Source organism: Aquarana catesbeiana, linkage group LG05 (assembly GCF_042186555.1).
Source record: "Aquarana catesbeiana isolate 2022-GZ linkage group LG05, ASM4218655v1, whole genome shotgun sequence".
Taxonomy (NCBI): Eukaryota; Metazoa; Chordata; class Amphibia; order Anura; family Ranidae; genus Aquarana; species Aquarana catesbeiana.
The window spans coordinates 594244929-594267481 of NC_133328.1; the positions used below are offsets into that span (position 1 = coordinate 594244929).

The following is a 22553-nucleotide window of genomic DNA, read 5'->3' on the forward strand; positions in this document are numbered from 1 at the left end:
TAACGGTGCTTTACCGTCATTTTAGCTGTGCTTTTTGGCCGCCAGCGGTCGAAGAAAGGGTTAAAAATGCCCATGTTACTGCGCTGCCGAAGTGCTTTGCAGGTGCTTCGGCAGCGCTGTCCATGCATTGCAATGGGCAGGGGCAGTTTAGGATTGCTGTATACAGTGCTCCCAAACCACCTCAAAGATGCTGCTTGCAGGACTTTTTCTAAGGCTTTCACACTAGGGAGGCATGGGAGGCGTTTTTCAGGCACTTTACAGGCATTATTTCTAGCACTAAAACACATGAAAAACGCCTCAGTGTGAAAGGGGTCTAAAGGAATTTTTCAATTTTATTGTTGCACTTTAAGCATCAATAAAATCACTGCTCCTTAAAAAACGATTGTCTTGAAAAAAACATTTTTGCATTGATACATGTCCCCCAGGACAGTACCCAGACCCCCATACTCCTTTAACCGCTTCAGCCCCAGACCATTTGGCTGGCTAAAGACCAGAGCACTTTTTGCGATTTGGCACTGTGTCACTTTAACTGACAAATGCGCAGTCGTGCGACGTGGCTCCCAAACAAAATCAATGTCCTTTTTTCCCCACAAATAGAGCATTCTTTTGGTGGTATTTGATCACCTCTGCGGTTTTTATTTTTTGCGCTATAAACAAAAAAAGAGCGACAATTTTGAAAAAAAACGCATTATTTTTTACTTTTTGCTATAATAAATATCTCCAAAAAATATATAAAAAAAAACATTTTTTTTCCCTCAGTTTAGGCCGATACGTACATATTTTTGGTAAAAAAAAAAAATGCAATAAGCATATATTGATTTGTTTGCGCAAAAGTTATAGCGTCTAAAAATATTGGATAGTTTTATGGCATTTAAAAAAAATTTTTTTTTTACTAGTAATGGCGGCGATCAATGATTTTTATCATGACTGTGGCATTATGGCAGACACGTCGGACAATTTTGACACATTTTTGGGACCACTGGCATTAATACAGCGATCAGTGCGATTAAAAATGCATTGATTACTGTAAAAATGTCACTGGCAGTGAAGGGGTTAACACTAGGGGGCAGTGAAGGGGTTAATGTGTGTCCTAGGAAGTGTTCTAACTGAAGGGGGATGTGGACTGTTCAGGGAAACTAACAGATCCTCTGTTCATACTCTGTATAACCAGAGGATCTGTCAGTTCTCCCCTCAGAGAACTGGAAACTGTGTGTTTACACACACAGCTCCCGGTTCTCTGTGTGCCCCAAACAAACGCGGGAGCCCGGTGGTGATCGAGACCACCGGGCGCTCGCACCGGCTTGGGGGGCAAGCGGGGGGGCGCGGAAGCGCCTTCGGCGGCGTGCACGTGCCCTGTAGTGGCCACAGGGCGAAGTGACATTACATAACGTTGTTTTGCCCAGCCGTGACTTTCTGCCGCAGTACAACTGCGACAGCTGGTCGGCATGTGGTTAATGGCCAGTTACTTGCATATAAGCCTTCAAAATGGGCACTTTTGATTTTTCCTGTTCAGCTCCCATAGACTTCAATTCGGGTTAGAACTTTCCAGTTTGGGAGTTCTGCTGTGAACCGAATAGGGGGGTGTTTGGCCCATCTCTAGTGATAACCATAGAACATATGTGGTATATGGTGGTTTCTATTAATTGTGCAAATGTGTCAGCCCAACAAACATTATATGTTGGTTTTATGATATATATATATATATATATATATATATATATATATATATATATATATATATATATATATATTTGTATTTTTTTATTTTGATGCCTAAAAAATCCCACATGGATGTTAATAATTTTTGAATATTTGTTGTCCAAAGTTTAGCTGGAAGCTGCATGGCAAATACACACTTGTATACTAATCTGAATGATATTTGTTTGGCCATGCAGTTTTTAGCTCTCATATTCTGTCAACCTCAGGAAAACATTTCTTTCCAGTGACCCAATGACCTTCAAAGACTTTCAAAGAAATATTTCATCATGCTAAAAATACTTTAGATGTTACAAAATGTATATTCCAAACAATTGTTTTTAGGTTTGCTGCCTATATTATTATAAATGAAACTGGAGCCGTAATCAGACTGGCTAAGATTTGCTCATGAAAATAAGGAATACAAAAATCAATGAGAGCTCAGACAAATAAATTATTTCAATAATGAGATAATTTGGTGTTTTAGGTAATTTTTTTTAAACCAAACTAAAAAAATACAAATTTCTAAAAACCTGATTTTTTTTGAGAATCAAACATAACAGGAGGTGTAGATGTGTAAATTTTGTCAAAGATCTTCCCTTTATGGCAAGCATTATATTTCTATATTAATTTTCATTATTCTAGTGTATTATAGATCTGTGCTTTCCTGAAAACGACTTCCTGCATCTAATGTAAATTAATTCAATATCTCTTGAGGTTTGCTTCCCTTTGGCTTCAAAGTCTATCACCTGCCCTGGCTTTTCTTTATATCTACTAAGGATAAGCTCAACATTCCTACAATAATATATACATTTATTTTATCATTAATATACATCACTGGGTCTCTACCTTTTTCATGTTTGGGCTGCTTGGCAACTTTGTAGAAGTTGACTATCTCTACAAAAGGAAGTTCCAAATGATAGAAACCCGATACAAACCTACACAGCTGCAAGTGTCCTTATTGAAATACATAATTATACTATTTTGGTTATAACAAAACAGTCACCTTTGAGAATATAAACCCACAAAAATGTTATGATTCGAGATCTATGCCTAGCACAGTTATCTCACTTCACAGACAGGAAGTGAAGGGGAATCTCCCTAATGGGACACAGGCAGCTAAAACAAAATTCCCTACAAAGTCAGGTCAATCTTTGAATCAAATAATAGCGACAGAGATGTCTCATTTACAACAATTCAGATGTTTCCTAAGTATAAAGCAAATCTTACAATATTATTCTTACGTTTGAAGCTGAATTCCAGACAAAAACATAATTTAATTAAGTTTCATATGAATTTAAAAATGATTATTTGAATTTTTGCATATAGGTTTTATAAGTATATAACATACTGTATATTAGCTTCCTTTCAACCCCTGGGCAAATGTTTATTAAGTAGTAGCCCTACTGCAAGGGCAATTTTTTCTGATGCCCCATGTGGGGCTCTAACGCCGTATGCAAAATTGTGTTCATGGCTTGAAGGGGTTATACTGGGGTGATGCTTACAGCTGCGTACTGTTGTTTAGAGCCAGCGGTTGGCTTTTTAGTGATAACAACTGATGTGGTTAAAAGCCACTCAGCTCTTATTCTAAAGGAGCGGGAGGGGACATCCCCCCTACCACCACTTAGCACCGCTCTTCCCGGGCTTCCCGTCCCACTGGGAGACCCGAGCCACCAGCCAGCGCATCTGGATTCAGCTTTGATCGGGTCTCCAATGTAAAATCCTGGAAGCAACGTCATGTTTGGCACCAATTTTTAAAAAAATTACAGTATTCAGAACCACAGATTTTGGTGATCTGAATACTTTTAAGTACAAAGGAGGGATTTGGGGTCTTTTAGACCCCCGATCCCTCCATAAAGAGTACCTGTCACCACCTATTACTGTCAAAAGGAATGTTTACATTCTTGTGACAGCAATAAAAGTGATCAGAATGTTTTTTTCTTAAGGGGACAATGTAAAAAAAATAAAGATTCCACATCTACAATGTAATAAAAATAAAGCTTTTTAAAGCGCCCCGTCCCCACATGCTCGCCCAGCAAAGAAAATGCATATGTAAGTCACGCCCGCAAATGTAAACAGTGTTCAAATCACGCATGTGAGGTATTGCCACAATCACCAGAGTGAGAGCAAAAATTCTAGCAAAAGACCTCCTCTGTAACTCTAACCTGGTAACTGTTACATTTTTTTATTTAAAGCGTCGCCTATGGAGATTTTTAGGTACCGTAGTTTGTCGCCATTTCATGAGTGTGCGCGATTTTAAAGCATGACATGTTAGGTATCTTTTTACTCGGCATAACATCATCTTTCATATAATACAAAAAAAATTGGACTAACTTTACTGTTCTTTTTTAAATTCATGAAAGTGTCTTTTTTCCCAAAAAATTGCATTTGAAAGACCGCTGCACAAATACTGTGTGACATAAAATATTGCAACAATTGCTATTTTATTCTCTAGGGTCTCTGCTAAAAAATATATATAAAGTTTTGGGGTTCTAAGTAATTTTCTAGAAAAAATATGGATTTTAACTTGTAAGCAACAAGTGTGAGAAATAGGATTCGGAATGAAAGGGTTAAAGTAAGTTAGATTTAGAACCTCTGTCAAGATTTTATGACTGTTTGTGTTCACAAATTATATTTTCCCTCACTTCTTATCAGGAAAACAGACATGAAATAAATTCTCACAAAAAAACAGAGAGTTTTTAAAACCTATTAGAAGGCAGAAATAAGGTCCCATTCAACACTTTTGAGTGGGGCTGTTTGCTATTACCCACAGGAGACCTGCAGGAGACTTAGGGAACTATACACATATGTACAGACAGCAAGCCCCCTTTAAAGCAACAGGAACCTGATTACGCCAGCGGCTAATTTGTATGTTCTTGCTCATGCAGCAATTACCTGCATATAATTGACCCTGGGCACAGACTGTCTGCATCCGGGGCTGATCATCCGCATGTAATTGCTGTTTGAGTGAGAACATTCAAATGCCCGTGACTAGCTGCAGGCACTGTCAGGCTCCTGTTGCTTTAAAAGGGGCTTCCTGTCTGTACCTACTCGTATGAGTTTCCATGAAGTCTCCTGTGGGTAATCGCAAACAGCCCCATTCACGAGCGTGAATGGGGCCTTATCCCACATGGGATGCGCAATGTCTGAGCATTATGGGGAACCCTAACAAACAGTGTTAGGGTTCCCCATAATGCTCAGACATTGCGCATCCCATGTGGGATAAGGCCCCATTCACGCTACATATCATTCCCTGATGAGATAGATACAGGAAAAAAATTGATAGGGGTCCAAACCATTTCTTAGGTTGGCCATGCACTGATCAAAATCTTTACTGAACTGTCTGATTTTCAATCAGTGTGTTATAGTCCATCTTGACAGAAGTCAATGGTTCAATTAAATTCTGTCGAAGGGAAGCAAAACGTTTTCCAATCAGCTGCAGCAGCTGGTCAGTGTATTCTACAATGTTCTGATGGAGGTATTTCTGCATCCACCTTATTTGTGGGTATAGCCAGCCTTACTCCTATGCCAAAAAGCTTTGACTTTACATACAATTTAAGCCACTCTCTGCAAAAGCCCCTCTAAGCACCTGCATCAACATTCTTCTATCAATTTATACTGTTAAAGATCAATATAAGTACATAACTTGCTAAACATATCTGCACTGGTGACACTCTCCATGTGCCCTCTCCCACATGTAACTCTATGGGCCTGATAAACTATGATTGGTGGTTGTTAAGGAAATACATCTGTTGGGGGAAATACTGATAAAAAGAAAAATTCTGAACCACTATTTATTTGGTGCAAATCATGCAACTTTCATATGACATGTCACACTTTGAGATTGTGTAACCTTTGGGGCACTAGTTGCATTTTACTTTTCAAACACTTCAACTTCACCAATTATTTGGTCCATAAATCAGTTTTCCATGCAGCAACTCTTGGTGCACATTCAATAGTTTATCAGTTCCCATGTGTGTAGCTCCTCTTCTTCTCCATCATCAGCCCCATCCCGTTACAAACTGATTTTAGCTTTTTGCTGGTATATGGCAACTCAGTATGAAGACAAAATCCCATCATGCATGGGTTTGTATTGTGTTTTTTTTTTTTTTTTAGAAAAACATAAAAGGAACCAAAAGGTTGTTGTTATACAATTGTCCCCTTAAAAGATTTTTATTTAGCTAAAAATTAATTTATAGTAAGAAATTGAAAAAGCAAGCATTGTTGTTGAAATACAGTCAAACCTTTATCTTCTAGCAATTTAGCACTATTAGAAACAAGCCTTTTAAATAAAGTCAAACAAATAACTGCCAAGAAAACAGAAATGATGTGTCATAAACAGGAGGAATAGAGCAAAGGAGGCAAGTAATAACCTTCTACCCAGGCCCAGCTATTCTGCCTGCTTTCATTAGTCTAAAAAAACAAGATTGATGTGTTGCTTTGTCATTAGCATCACAAGGCAATGTATCACTGCTTCGGACCAGCATTATCAACTCTTTCAAAAGCCTGTTTTAAATGCAGGGAGACTCCAGGAATTTGTAGAGCAATACAACTTAACCCTGTAAAGATTATGGCAGCAATGTCTTGTGCCATGCATAATTGATCTTATCAGTGGGAGGTAGAATGGCTATAAAATCAGTGGCATTAAAATGTTTAAATAATTACCAGCAAAAGCTGTGTCAAATGATTGATGACTGATATCTGTAAGTGAAACAATCCAGGGGACGCCTGAGACACAGAGCAATTTAATGTAGGCTCTTCTATACTTCATTTAAAACACAGATCAAGCTCTATCTGATCCTAGTGGTATATATTACTGCTGGATTGATAAATAATTGGATTTGAATCTCTTATTTCATTATACAAAACAGGACATCATATAATGAATGATTACATTTGCTGCTTTCATGGAGCTGGAGAAGCGGCAAGAATGGTTAGACGCACAAGGTTTATCAACATAAAGCGCTATGCACTACGCTCAAGGAATCATGTTGTATATTCTCCAACTCCAGGCAGCATGGAAAATCATTCTTGGCACTGCTAATGCAATCTAGTAAACATTGCCTTTTTTTCTAAATGAAAAGCACTTTCCAAACTTATTTTGATTAAATAACTTTAGGATAACATGGAGATTGTAGTCTCTTGCCAGCCAAGTCAGTGTAGCTATGCAGCTCTAGAGTAAAGCTAGCAGGAAATTGTCCAGGGGCAGTAAGTTAACACAGTATATTGTTGAATGACTAGAAATGTTTATCATAATATCCTTTATATTTAGAGATGAGCTCAGATATGTTCTAATCCTAGACCGAATCCATCTGAGCAAGCCCGCCATGAAGCTGTCACTTGTACTGGGCCAATCCTCTGGAACAAGGGCACTCTACGCCACACAGCTGCACATATACTAGGGACGAGTATATGTTCAGGTTTGGGAATGCCCCAGTACAGTGACAATTCCTGGCAAGCTCACTCAGGGGGTTTCAGACTAGGATCAGAACACATCTGAACTCACCTCTGATAATAATGTGGAATTTAGAATACCTGGGCTGCAGACTCACAGGCTTTGGATTAGGTGTAATCAAAACACCAGATTAGCTGTAAGCAGTTGTTGCATTACAGAGTGGCCTAGTGGGCTCAAGCAATGCTGACATTCAAATGAAAATCCCAGATAAGGTCAGCTGCATCCCACGTATAAAGTCATTCTAAGTAGAATCAGTACAAGTAACCTGCAATTCATCAAAATGCAATGTTCTTTATGATTTCATCCAGCATGTTATTGTAAGCCACTTTGTGTGATGACATCATCACCTACCTTTTGAAATCTGATGAGCCTGAGATTGGGGATGGGGCAAGGTGGGGGATTAAAAGCAGTGAGCAACGCCTGCCAAGCTGAAATGGAGGGTACACTTTGTGTGCTTTGAAAACTGCAGGGTTTTGTAGTTGTGCAAATAGTGTGCAAAACAAGGGGTTAACAGTGCTGTGGTAGGAGTGGAAGTTAGTGATTACAGTTTAGATGTGAAACTTCTTTATTGCAGTTATATTGGTTTGACTTGGACCAATGTAAGTATGCACATCTCATACCTGAGGGACCAGTTTTGAAGGTAACAATCACTGTATTAGTCACTTTATTGCTACCGCAGTGTTCAGTACATTCTTCCAGGTCCTGCGCCTTCTACATAGTGACCATAGGAGATCACTTGACATTTCCACCATTCACAGAATGCCTTGTATGTTTTCAGTGACTATAAGGAATTATCTGATTTGATGAGGTGGATGTCATGATGTAACCACCCCACCTCTCCACCTCATCCAATCAGAACACCCTAAATTCGTTTAAAACGTACAAGGTGTTCTGTGAATGACAGTTCAGAGAGTGCAACCCCCTGTGGTCACTATGCAGATAGGAAATCACTTAGCACAGGATCCAAAAGATTGCAGTGATCATTGTGGTAGCAGTAACTACTGCAATGATTGTTAGCCTCCACAGTGGACCCTCAAGTATGAGATATGCATACGCAAGCTTGACCAATGGAACTCTACTGCTCTTTAGTGTTTTGCTCTGTGGTATAAAAGCATTACTAGAATAATAAAAAAGGATGCAGAATTTGACAGTAAATCAAGGAAGATAATGATAGGCTTTTATTTTCATATTCACATGACATCATCCAAAGCAGTGATTGTCAACTTATGAGCAAAAGGGGCTTTTAACGACACAAAAGCGGCACACATAATGTGTAATATATGTAATGCTTGAGAGGACTGCAGACCTAATAAAGGAAATGAAGGTCAGAAAGTGTGGACATGCTACATTTTTGGCTGGGGATATGCTGCAGAAGACAACAGGAAACTGGAAACATGTTACATGAGGCTAGTAGAAATGCTATTCCCCCACTCAATGCTTCCACTACAGACTGATGACGTCTGAGGGCTGCCCTCGGGCCACAGTTTGGGCACTAGGGATCTAAATGGTTAAAGAATAAGAACCATTCCCTAAGAATATATACAGTGAACTTCCATTCACCTTATATAAAACAGCATCCTTGCTTTCAGAACACATTAGTGGTATCCTGGATACACCGTGATGTCACAATCTATGCATTTAAGTTCCATCATGCCTCTCAGCTATAGTGAATGGCTGGGATTGTATGCTTATTCCTTCAACAATGAGGGAAACATGAATAGTTTGCACAATAAACCGTCTCTTGATACGTATGCTGGATTGGATCAGTTATGGAGCCTTATAGCCAACAGCAATAACCAAAGTTGCTAATTACTGGAACTTCAAGTTGCTGGGATTTTAAAGGTTTGATCATTGGATTTTATGTCAAGAAATAAAGTTTAAGATTTAATCTTTTTTTCATCACACCAGGTAATTAATTTCATTCTTATTGCCATGTTATTTATATGCAGACCGTAGTGCTGTGGTTTTGACTTTGTTGCAAAATACAATTAAAAAAAATAGCAGAACTGAAGGTCGTAAATTACTTGCCAGTCATATGGAGGCAAACAATACAAATAAAATTTACCAATTTGGGATGTCATGTCCTTTTCTAACCTCCACAATATTAAAATGGGTACAGTATAAATGATAAAGCAACTGGGGCAGAAGCCTTAGATGTCAAGGCCAGCAAAGCCATTTCTTTAAAGCAGACCTACACTCTCATACTGACTTAGGTTGTGTGCGCTGACGCTCCCCTATCCAATTTAAATCAGCACTTTTTTTGGCTCTTGAATTTTTTTTTTTTTTACTTAAGGCCCAGGCCTGCCCACCTGTTGCCTAGGCAACCTAGGCAAGAATGATGTGTCCCTGCTGCCTCCATGGGGACTCCATGTTACATATCCCAGGAGTCTGCAGGAGTGAGGACTCACAGTGGCCAGTGGGGAGAGCTTCAGTCATTCAGAGCTTCTGAACCAGGAAGAGGGAGTAGGCTTCTGATGATGAAGGAGGACCAAGTTGGCAGTTTGGGATCTGGGCTGCTGCCCCTGGTCAAAGGATCGCAGCAATACAATGTTCAATCCACTGGGCAGGTGAGGAGTGACTGAAACTCCTCTTTAACATTGGGGGCTGACATTACACATTTGCTGACAAGACATGCTTATGTTGTATATTTACTGACACCGAAAATTGGAAAAAAAAAATCAGCATCAGAGACTGCCAACACGGCATTATGCAAAATGTGTTATGCAAATTATGTGTTATGCAAATTATGCAAATGAGAGTTTGGTCTCACCAATTTTGCCCCACATTTTGTTGCTTATATTCTAAAATAAAAAAGTTTGCAGTGTATTTTTTACTAACCTGAGAGGCTAGCAGCATTATACAACATATGAAATGTACCTTTGGCACTGAATTAAAGATTTCCGATTCCAAATATTTATTTGTATGATATTAAAAAAGTTTATTGATATTAAATATTTATGTTTACTGTGTATTCCAAAGGCTGTTTTGTTAACATGTGACCAGCAGCAGAGGACTAGGAGCTGCTCCTGCTTATGTTACCCTACAGACAGGCTGGGAAATTGCTGGGTCATGTGACAACTATATATAAATTAAGAAAAAAGGCACTTCATTTTTTTTAATTAAAATAATTACAGTGCCATCATCCATATATACTGTATAAAGAGAAGGGGTAATGTAAATTAAACTCTATAATATGAGCTATCTGGACCTGTCATATGCAGTCATCAAAAGTGCCGACTATGACCACCCTTTTTGTGCCTTCCTCTATTCATAAAAGCTGCACTGTAGTTTCCAGCAGTGAAAAGCACTCCATGAATCGAGGAAGTGGACCTTTCATTCATCGCCTCATACTACTGTCACTTTAATCTTATAATACTCCAACTCTGCATGTTTTAAACAACATTTTGACCTTCTGTAAAATTATTCATTGACTGGGCTTTTTTAATGGCTATTTTTTTATTTTAAGCATTTCATTAGAAAGCAGAAGTGGTTCAGCCGAGGACAATGTGATTAAGCATTTTTAATTAAATGCAATGGATTGTTTTAATATATTTTTGCATGAGATGCTTAGGAAGTCCCTTTAAAGAATAGAGTGAAAAATAAATGCCTTTTTATCAGAAAAGCAAAAATGCTTTTGCTTCTGGCAAAATATAATACTGATATCCGAAAGGAAGAGCATTAGTTGCTTGCCAGATATATTAGAGGTCAAAGAAGACGTTCTGCAAACACTTTCCTTTTTTGAGATTACTCATCTGAGAAGGAACATTGGTCCATCACAGAATACCAACAAAAATAAAGTGTCACTACAAAGTCATCCCTTTGCTATTTTATTGTTATTTTAAATGTGTTTTTCTGCCTGTCTTCCAAATTACACCCATTGACCCGTTTGCTGCCATGCCATGCAGCCCATTCCTCATGTTGGCTGGCCCAATCATTTTTGTTATTTTTCACTTTTGTTTTTCATTTTCCACTATTTTTTACTTACTGCTTTAAAAGGTAACCCTCCCCCCACTCTTCCCCAAAGCATACATTTTCTGAAAACACAGGGCCTGTAAAGTTATAAATATGACATTACTGATTTGTTTACATCCCATGATAGTTGTGCAAATGTTTATCAAGGCTATATTTTAATAATAATAAAAAAAAAAAATCATTATTAGCACACATAGTATAACTTTCAAAATTTTTACTTAATTAAAAAAATAAAACTGTATTAATTGTAATAAATAATTAAAATTTATACATTTAACCACTTGCTTACTGGGCACTTAAACCCCCCTCCTGTCCAGACCAATTTTCAGCTTTCAGCGCTGTCGCACTTTGAATGACAATTGCGCAGTCATACAACACGGTACCCAAATGAAATTTTTATCATTTTTTTCCCACAAATAGAGCTTTCTTTTGATGGTATTTGATCACCTCTACGGTTTTTACTTTTTGTTAAAAAAATTGAAAAAGACAGAATTTTTAAAAAAAAATTATATCTTTTTTATATTTTGTTATCAATTTTTGCAAACAGTTAATTTTTCTCCTTCGTTGATGTACGCTGATGAGGCGGCACTGATGGGCACCGATAGGTGGCAGTAATGGGCACTGATGGGTGGCGGTTTTGGGCACTGATGGGTGGCAGTTATGGGCACTGATGGGTGGCACACTGATGGGTGGCAGTGTTGGGCACTGATTGGGCACTGATTGATGGCAGCACTGCTAGGTGGCACTAATAGGTGGCACTTGTGGGCATTGATAGGTGGCACTTGTGGGCATTGATAGGTGGCACTTGTGGGCTTTAATAGGTGGCACTTGTGGGCACTGTGGGCACTGGCAGATGGCACTTGGAGGCACAGATGAGGCATCTGTGCCTCCTTCCTCTTCGGGACCGATGTCCCTTTGATATAAGCCGGTGATCGGCTTTTTTTTCCTCCTCATGCTGTCAGTGTGAGGAGAAAACGAAACCGATCACCGAGCTTTTGTTTACATCATGTGACCAGCTGTCATTGGCTGACAGCTGATCACATGGTAAGGGGCCGGGAACGGCCCCTTACTCTGATCTGTGATCATCCGAGTCTCCGGTGCGCGTGCATAGGGGAGGACGTCATATGACGTCCTCCCGGAGATTGAGGTCCGCGCTGTAGCCGTCATTCGGCTATGGCCCAGACCTCAAGTGGTTAAAATTGCGCATTTTTTGTAAAAGGGCAAAAACTGTAAATAAGTGACTTAAAGTGTCTATTTCTAAAACATTCATTGGATGAATGTCACACACATTATGTTCATACTCCACACATTTTGGCTGTCATTTCTCTAATAGAGTAATTCCTATGATCGGCAACTCCATCTAGTGACCAAGTTTTCTAAAATACCTCAATGATAAAATATACTGCACTTTGGTCACTATATGGAGCTAACGATGATAATGATTACTCCATTAGAGTGATTACAGCCAGAATTCATGAAGTATACAAACACATTTGACATTCATCCAAATATTTTTGTTTTAAAAATCAACCCCAAAGTGTATGTTTAGTCAAAACTTTTTTTTTTCCTTTTACATACACTCGACCTCCGGATGATTTATCTCTCTTCATCCCTTTTACAATACGGTACTGTGTTACTTTAACTGACTATTGCGCGGTCATGCAACGCTGTACACAAATAACATTTATGTAATTTTTTTCCAACAAGTAGAGCTTTTGTTTTGTGGTATTTCATTACCTCAGCATTTTTTTTATTTTTTGCGATATAAACAAAAAAAGACTAACAATTAAAAGAAAAACATAATTTTTCGCTTTCTGCTATAAAACATATGCAATAAAAAAATAAAAAATCTAATTTCTTCATAAATTTAGGTCAATATGTACAGTGCTTTGAAAAAGTATTCTTGAAATTTTCCACAATTTGTCAGCTTACAACCAAAAACGTAAATGTATTTTACTGGGATTTTATGTGATAGACCAACACAAAGTGGCACATAATTGTGAAGTGGTAGTAAAAAGATAAATGGTTTTCAAAATGTTAAATAAATATGAAATAGTGAAAAGTGTGGTGTGCATTTATATTCATCCCCCTTTACTCTGACACCCCTAAATAAAATCTAGTGAAACCAAATGCCTTCAGAAGTCACCTAATTAGTAAATAGAGTCCACCTGTGTGTAATTTAATCTCAGTATAAATACAGCTGTTCTGTGAAGCCCACGGAGATTTGTTAGAGAACCTTAGTGGACAAACATCATCATGAAGGCCAAGGAACACACCAGACAAGTCAGGGATAAAGTTGTGCAGAAGTTTAAAGCAGAGTTAGGTTATAATAAAATATCCCAAGGTTTAAACATCTTACAGAGTACTGTTCAATCCATCATCGGAAAATGGAAAGCGTATGGCACAACTGCAAATCTACCAAGCCATGGCTGTCCACCTAAATTAACAGGAAGGGACCAAAATTTAACTTTTTGGCCTAAAAGCAAAACGCTATATGTGGCGGAAAAATAACATCGCACATCACCCTGAACACACCATCCCCACCGTGAAACATGGTGGTGGCAGCATCATTGTTGTGGGGATTCTTTTCTACAGCAGGGACAGGGAAGCTGATCAGAGTTGATGGGCAGATAGATGGAGCCAAATACAGGGAAATCTTAGAAGAAAACCTGTTAGTGTCTGCAAAAGACTTGAGACTGGGGCGGAGGTTCACCTTCCAGCAGGACAACGACCCTAAACATACAGCCAGAGCTACAAAGGAATGATTTCGATCAAAGCATATTCATGTGTTAGAATCGTCCAGTCAAAGTCCAGACCTAAATCCAATTGAGGACCTGTGGCAAGACTTGAAAATTGCTGTTCACAGACGCTCTCCATCCAATCTGACAGAGCTTGAGATACTTTTCAAAGAAGAATGGACAAAAATGTCACTCTCCAGATGTGCAAAGCTGGTAGAGACATCCCCAAAAAAAGACTTGCAGCTGTAATTGCTGCGAAAGGTGGTTCTACAAATTATTGACTCAGGGGGCTGAATATAAATGCATGCAACACTTTTCAGATATTTATTTGTAAAAAATTTTGAAAAGCATTTATCATTTTCCTTTCACTTCACAATTATGTGCCACTTTGTGTTGGTCTATCACATAAAAATCGCAATAAAATACATTTACGCTTTTGGTTGTAACATGACAATATGTGGAAAATTTCAAGGGTTATGAATACTTTTTTTCAAGGCACTGTATTCTGCTGCATATTTTTGTTAAAAAAAATACCAATAAGCGTTTATTGATTGATTTGTGCAAAAGTAGTAGTGTCTACAAACTATGGGAAATTTAATTCACTTTTATTATTATTTTTTTTACTAGTAATGGTGGTGATCAGAGACTTATAGCAGGACTGGAATATTGCGGTGGACATTCGGACACCTTTGACACTTTTTGAGGGCAAGTGACACTAATACAGTGATCAGTGCTAAAAAACATGCACTGTCAATGTACTAATGACACTGGCAGGAAAGGGGTTAACAGGGGCAATCAGCGGGTTAACTGTGTGCCTAACCAGTGTTTTACTACACTGTGAAAGGTGCTTTTACTAGGGGAAGAGATGGAATTTATTCCCTGCTTTTTAAGGACACAAATTTAATCTCTTCCCTCCTGTCAGAACAGCGATCTGCCTTTTTTACATAGGCAGATCTCAGTTTTGTGTCTCTGCAGGTTGATCGATGAGTGCCGGCGGACATCGAAGCCACAGTACCTGCCGAGCAACTCCCACTGTGTGTAATCACACAACCCCTACAAGGAAATGTCAGATCACGTATACATACATGATCCTGCACAGAGGTGCCGCCCTGTAGAAGTAAAACTGCTAAAGGGTAGACTGTTAAAGGGTTAAACAGTTTTTGCCAGTAGTACAAAAATTGTATATGTGGCAGCATGGCAGAGGGCCTTCCCCTGTGTTATCACAACTAAGTGTATGGCCAGTGTGGCTGTTTTATACTGGGTTGGCTCAGTTGCACGCAGTTATGCTGCAGCATTGAGGAAAGTGTGTATGTTTGTTTTTTTTTTTTAATAACCTCAAACATCTTCACTTAGTGAAGCTCAATTTACTTCCAATCGTGCACAAGAAATTATTGTTTCCTAAATTATTCTGAACTTGATTGGGTGTTTGAATGTAGCAAAAGTTCACTTGGCTAAGCTTTAGTAGATCACACCAGTATCTACAGCAGCCTGTAATTAGGCAGAAAAGTGAAATGTTTTGGAAATAACCCGTGTTCATTAAAGTGTATCTAAGTCCAAGAGTGAACATTTTATATACTACAGCTTATCAGTTCTTAGCTTACCAGTCCTTAGATGTGGTGGCTGGGTTTTTCTTTTATTTTCACCCGGTGATTCTGTCTCTAACATGCCTCCTGTTTTATGGTGACAACACTCGCTCAAATTACTGTATCTATTGATGGACAGCATTGTCACCCTAGATAAGGAAGTGCGTTAGGACTACAAAACACCACCCTTAGGTATTTTTTATGTGCACTTATCGAACAGATACAACTAAATTAGTTCAATGCTATATTTAACAGACCAAAGGAAGCGAATAAGAGATGTTTATTGTAGGGTTACATACAAGTCCTAAGAACAAAAACTGACATTTCAGTTTTAACAGATAATGGAGAGTTAAATCATTCTATCTACTTCTTATATAGACACTGATTGCAAACTTAAATATTTTGTTAAAAGGAAAAAAGAATCAACAGACATTTTCTTTAGAAATTGAAAATTATTTCTTTGAATATGCCATTGAAAAACAATAAATATGTCCTTATTTGCCATCAAAGAGACATAAGAAATCTTAGAGAACATTATTTTTTTTTAATGAAAGTTTTCCAGAATAATTATTTATATTACTTTTAGTCCTGGAATGAACTAAGATTGATATTTGAACAGAACACAATGTCTTAGTCTTGACTACCATCTATTTTTTATTTTCTACCGCAATTAATCATATGTCAAATACTATTATGTAAATCAAAGATTGTAGGTACGATAAAAAAAGAAGAGGGGTTTATTTCATTGGTATGTTGACTTGCCTTGGACATGAAAGTAAGGCAGCTCATAGATGAATATTTTTTTTTCGTTCAACCAATGGGTTGTAATCCTCCCCACTGCGCTATTGTATTCTGACAGTGGGGAGAAATTCCCGCTGTCCAAATAAACTGACCAGTGCTGCTGGCTATAGCTGACGGTGCTGATCGAGTCAACATTTTTCAAGAGGGCTGTTGTACAGAAGTCGATCAGTAAATTCACTTCTGTATAACCATTTTGCTCATACATGAATCAAAAATCAACCACCCAAATTTTGATTTATGTATAGCCGGCTTAACACACAATGTACAGTTTGGTACAGATGCCTACTGGGAAAAAGTTAAATCTTGTTTTTACTTTTTTAATTAGTAATTGAATAGTTTGTATTAAACAACAAACAATGTCAGGTCAATACATCATCTTTTGAACAATGATACAAATTTATAGCTTTGGGTCACTCACCAATGCACGTTGGTAAAGTGTCATTCCACTGAGCCAAGGCATTAGGCACTGCATCACATCTGATGGACACGGATCCATGGAGGATATATCCTGGGTTACACTCAAAGAAAACCACAGATCCAACGGCAAACTCATTTCCAATCCTTTTTCCAAAACGTGGCTCTGGCACCGAGCTGCACTGACTTGCACTTGTTCTAGGAACCGCTGTAAAAGAAGTATGACAGCATTTTAGGAACAAATCCAGGCAGCAAGTAAGTCATTCATTGCTCCTGCTAACCCTACCTTTAACTCAACCTATTGTCATTTTTCTATGGTACCTTGCAATATTGATTTATAGTACTTTCAGAGGGCCACTGGTCTGTGCTGCAGCCTCTTGCTGGACAATGTGGGTGATACCACCTCCTTTGCAAAGGTAAATCAATTATTTTAAAAAAGTCCTTTTGTATAATAATTTACAATGCAGTAAGTAGATGAGAAGGGACATGATTTCAATGTACTAAAACCGTACTGGCGACCCCACAAAAGGGATAAAACTTTTCCGCTAAAGGGAAATTAAAAAGACATGTGGTCATTCACTAAAATTAGAAGAGAATTGGTTTAACCTTAAACTGCGTAGAGGGTTCTTTACTGTAAGAGCGGTAAGAATGAGGAATTCTCTTCCACAAGCAGTGGTTTCAGCAGGGAGCATAGATCGTTTAAAAAACTATTAGATAGGCACCTAAACGATTGTAAAGCAGAGTTCAGCTAAAAAATAAAAATAAAAAAAATAAAAGTCAGCAGCTACAAATACTGCAGCTGCTGACTTTTAATAATCGGACACTTACCTGTCCCAGGGTCCAGCTATGCGGCGAAGGCCGCTCGTCTCCCTCTCCTCTCTGCGGTGCTGGCATTGTAAGTGTGGGCACCTGGCTGTGGCTACACAGTCGGGCACCCACTGTGCATGCGCACGCCGCACCACGCGCCATGACTGGCCTTGCAAAAATCTGGGACCTGTGACGTATCCCAGATGATTGCCGAGAGGGAGGGGGAGAGGTGATCTCCCTTCCGGTGCCGCGGTGTGCCGGGAGGAAGTGGGAGCTGGGACCCTCTGAAAAGAGGGTACCTACTCCCCCAAAAAAATTACATGGCAAATGTGGCATGTCAAGGGGTCACCTCCCTTAAAGCGGAAGTTCCATTTTTGGGTGGAACTCCGCTTTAACATACAGGGATATACAATTTAATGCTTACATAAACGCACAGACATAGGTTGGACTCGATGGACTTGTGTTTTTTTTCAACCTCACCAACTATGTAACTATGTAAGGTTAAAGAGGGATCTGAAATGTAACTTTAAGATCTTAAACGATATTGACCAGTGATTTTTTTGCAATTAAAGGCAAATGTCTTTAATTAATTTTGCACCACTTAGGCACTTTTTTTTTAGGAAAGCCTGATCTACTAAAAGCTTTGGTACATAATGTTAAATCACTCAACAATTTATTTTTCTGAAAGACAAGATCTTGAAAGTCAAGGTCTCTTTACTTGAGATCTCGAATCTGCAATCTGCTTTCATCACCCATCCTTTAGATTTTTTATTTTTGTGCATGTTACAGAGAATGACATAGGATAAGTGGGAACACTCAAGGGTGGATTGAAACATTTAAGAAGCCAACATGAGTGGGAATACCAAAGGCTTTAAGGTGGGCTGGAACAGCACTGCTTTGAGATCTCACCACTGGATTCCTCTGGAGACAGAAAAGCCCAATGAATGTCTCAGACTGCCACACTTTTTCTGTACAGCAAAATACCATTCTATAAAAATGTTCACTGTTATTCACATTTTCTGGCTTTTGGTTATTTTGTTTGTTATTGTGAAATAACTCTACAATCCCAACAAGCCTTGGGAAGGCATACTAAATGGAGTACATACTAAGACTAATGTTTCTAGCACATCTCCAATAAAGGTATTGTTAGAAAAGGAATACAGAACTCTTGGAAAACATCTGCATAGATGGATCATATACATATATATGTTTATAAATATTTTACTTTTACATTCTTTTTATTTTCACACAGTTTCCCTAACTGCACAGCCATTGAGGTGACATATTTATTACCAATTCAGCTTTTTATCTTACTGATTTACTGCCAGTTTCCAATTGGCGAGGAAGCAGCATAATCAACCCTATTTAGTTTACAGGGCGCTAATCTAGAAATCAAAATAGATAGACTAAAAAGAAGTAATGTGCTCTTTCCAGCTGTGCAGTGTGGCAGAGGTGTGTAAATCTCAAGACTGGCTGAACAGAACTACTAACTCCTTGGCAAATAAAGCAGTAGTATGTAAGGTGTTTTTAGCTGTTTTCCCATAGTTGCACTTTAGGTCTCCCTGGCCTGCATATCACAGGTTCAGAAGCAGAGAACTCTAGGTTGCAAGGTAGCTACATTGGGAATTGTTCAGTAGGTGGAGAAAATCAATGGTGTATTGCAACCTGCTGATATTTAACTAGAGCATTGTATCCCTGTAGATTCAGTTTACATGTCAAATAATCATAATTCACTGAAATGAAAAAGTTTTAAAATTGAATAAACCCACACGTGTGTAGACAATATCACATGCCCCTTTAAGTGTAACCAACAGTTTAAGATAAAAAAATCAAAAAAGATAGGCACTGGCCCTTTAAATATAAAAGTGTTTAAAACATTTGAATACATTAAATACATTTTTACCCACAAGTAAAGCAAATCCATACATTCTAATCAATATAAAGTCCAACATATATATATATAAAATACCCAATCACTGTGTTTTTGAAAATAACTAGGTGCTAAAATCTTCTTAATGAACATGTGCTCCACCACGTGTAGATAAATTCCTCACTCACCAGATCCCTACAGCTGACAAAACAGCCAGCAAGCACTAGATATCAAATCCACAATGTGGGATAACTGTAACCAATCTGCCCATGGATGCCACTGTCAATTTTCATCCAGCAGAAACAACCAGCCGATAGCCCAGGGAAAATTCTTATAGTGCAGTAAGTTTTATTAATCAAGAAGGTATTCAAGATAAAATATGTTCATACACATGAACAGGTGCCAAGGAAAGACACCAACATAAATAGCCCACTTGTAAGGACCCATTCCTCGCACTACCGATCGTAGCAACAGAGACGGTGTGCGTTCCATGAAACTGGAAGTGGTGTCGGAGTTGGACCCGGAAATTATATCAGCTCAACTTTTTTTGGGTTGAGGATTTTTTTCACGTGTTTTAACCACTTGCCTACCAGGCCAATTCTGACATTTCTCTCCTACTTGTAAAAATCATCATTTTTTTGCTAGAAAATTACACAGAATCCCCAAATATTATATATGTTTTTTTAGCAGACCCTAGAGAATAAAATGACAGTTGTTGCAACTTTTTATCTTGCACGGTATTTGCGCAGCAATCTTTCAAACGCATTTTTTTTTTACAAAAAAAGCCGTTTCATACATAAAAAAACACAGTAAAGTTAGCACATTTTTTTACTAAAAAGGGATTACAAGGGATGTACACATCCCTTATAATAGAAATAGTGCATGACAGGTCCTCTTTACAGGGAGATCTGGGGTCAATAAGTCCTGAGATCTCACCTCTAGGCTGGGAAGCCTGAAATAAATAAAAAAAAAAGATCCTGGCTTCCCAAGCGAGGCGGCGGCATTTTTTCAAATGCAGAGGCCGGGTGTGACATCATAACATTGCACCCAGCGTCCGAATGACCATAGAGACGTCGGGGACCATCTGGCCCGCCGGAAATCTCTATGGTCATCATCCAGCACCGGTTTCTTCTCCGGTTCGCCGATCACAGGGGCGAGCTGGAAGAAGTCCCCTCCTGCCGCCTATAAGAATGATCAAGTGGCTGAACAGCGCTATAATTGTTCTTATGGTGAAGGTAATTGCCGGCTGTAAAAGAAGATATCTGAATGATGCCTGTAGCTGCAGACATCATTCAGACATCACCGCTTAAAGTCCCCAACATCATATGATGTTGGGCGGGTGGGAAGCATTTAAACTCGTTTATATTTAAAGAGCCAGCACCTATATTTATTTTTTTTCACAAAACTTTTGGAATGTTTTAATTTCACAACTTTAAATATTGCCAAAGCAAAGCCAACTTCAACACTTGGAATTAACCAGGTGCTTTATTACTGAAGACATATCATTTTAATAAAAGCAGCTTCTCAAAACTGTAATGATAGCTTCAGATGTAATATTGCTACATTAGGATGTGACTCTCATTTTGTTTTTGTCAGTTAGGCTGTATATGCCAGGAAAGCGTTATTAAATGTCATATTGATTTACTAATATGATAAGGAAAGAAGCTGCAGTGTCCAAAGATTCTGTCAGTGTTTTTGAATTTGAGTTAACCATAGGTATTAGTCACCTAAACATGTAAGTACAGAAAATATTCTGAATTGTGGATGCACAAACACACCTTTCAAATTGCAAGCACCTGCTATAAGAGATATATAAGAAGAGCTTATAAGAAGAATTTTAGCCCCCCAAAAAATGATTTTGGATAGGTTGGGGAAGAGATAGAACTTCTGCCACAATGCTTGTTGGGGAGATTTCCCTATACTTTCTGTGCCTGTAGAATGGTGATGGATTTGGAACCAGAAATTAGGCCAACTCTTTAACATAGGAATATAACAACAATAAAAGCAATTTTTTCACAGTGTCCTTGTCAGAGATTTTTCCTATGCTCCATTATCAAATGTCCCCTAACTAGACTATAGACAGCAATAGCAAGCATTCAAAAATAAATGATTAAGAGCACCACAGCAAATGATCTAGAGTCCAAAACTATCTTTATTTTTCATATGTATCCAAAAAAACAAGCCAACGTCACAAATCAATGTGAACAAAGTCAACTAATCAACTAATTGGTCTTAATATTATGGCTTCAGTAGCTAATGGTTTAGACTAGGGAGCTATTATATTAACAGTAACTAATAGATTTGTTTCCTGATGAAGTGGGTAAAGTATGATCCCTGAAAAACTTTGGCCTGTTATTTTGGATACATTTGATGGAATAAATATATTCAGACTCCAAATTCTTTTGGTGTTTCATTCTTATTCATCTATTTTTCCTGGACTTCCCAGATGTCCAAGCTGGTTGTGTTGTAGTAGAGTCTAAAAGTAGCCATTGTACTCCTACAGCAAAGAGACTTTACTCCACAAGCATGATATAGGCGCAATGTCAGAACTTCCCTTCTAAACATCTGTAGCAGTACACATCTGACAGGGGATCTAACCCTTCCTATATAATTTTTGCCTTGAGTTACCCCTTAAGGTACCAATTTAAACCACCTATTTTTTCAAACTCTCAGAAAGTCACTTCTGCTTTTTATGATTTCTAAATCTTTAAGGTAACATGGTATATGATACTAATTAATTCTATACTCCTTTACTTCTTCAGTGTACCACACAAAACCATTTTTATCTAAAAAGGACAATTTACAGGCACATTAGTAATTTATAAGAAAGGACTTAAACCACTTAAAGACCTTTCAAAAGTTCAGCACAATGTTTTGCACTTTACTATGCAAATAATTTAGCACTGAATGCTGTGCTGAGTTTCCCCCTGTTATCACATAAAACTCAAAAGGAGAACTTAGCAAAACAAATTTAGAAACATTTCCATACATGACCAACTGATAAAAATACATTTTTTATGAAATAAAATTTAAGTGATGTTATAAGTTTTTCAAGATAAAATCCAAAGATTGTTTATCCTTAGTCTACATCGCATGCACACACACAAAAATAAATAAGACAATAAATAAAGCACATTTTAAATTATGTGCTTTATTTGGATTATGCCATCCAGTTCTGGGCACCAGTCCTCAGGAGGGATGTGCTGGAGTTGGAGAGG

At 38.2% G+C, this 22553-nt stretch overlaps 1 protein-coding gene across 1 annotated transcript in view; it reads right to left on the reverse strand.

Moving 5' to 3' along the window:
- CSMD3 (CUB and Sushi multiple domains 3) overlaps positions 1-22553 on the reverse strand; it is a 1635173-nt gene that overhangs the window by 361550 nt on the left and 1251070 nt on the right. The window contains exon 35 of the mRNA XM_073632169.1: positions 16663-16866. Within this exon, the coding sequence (XP_073488270.1) occupies positions 16663-16866 (204 nt within the window). The remainder of the gene's footprint in view (positions 1-16662; positions 16867-22553) is intronic.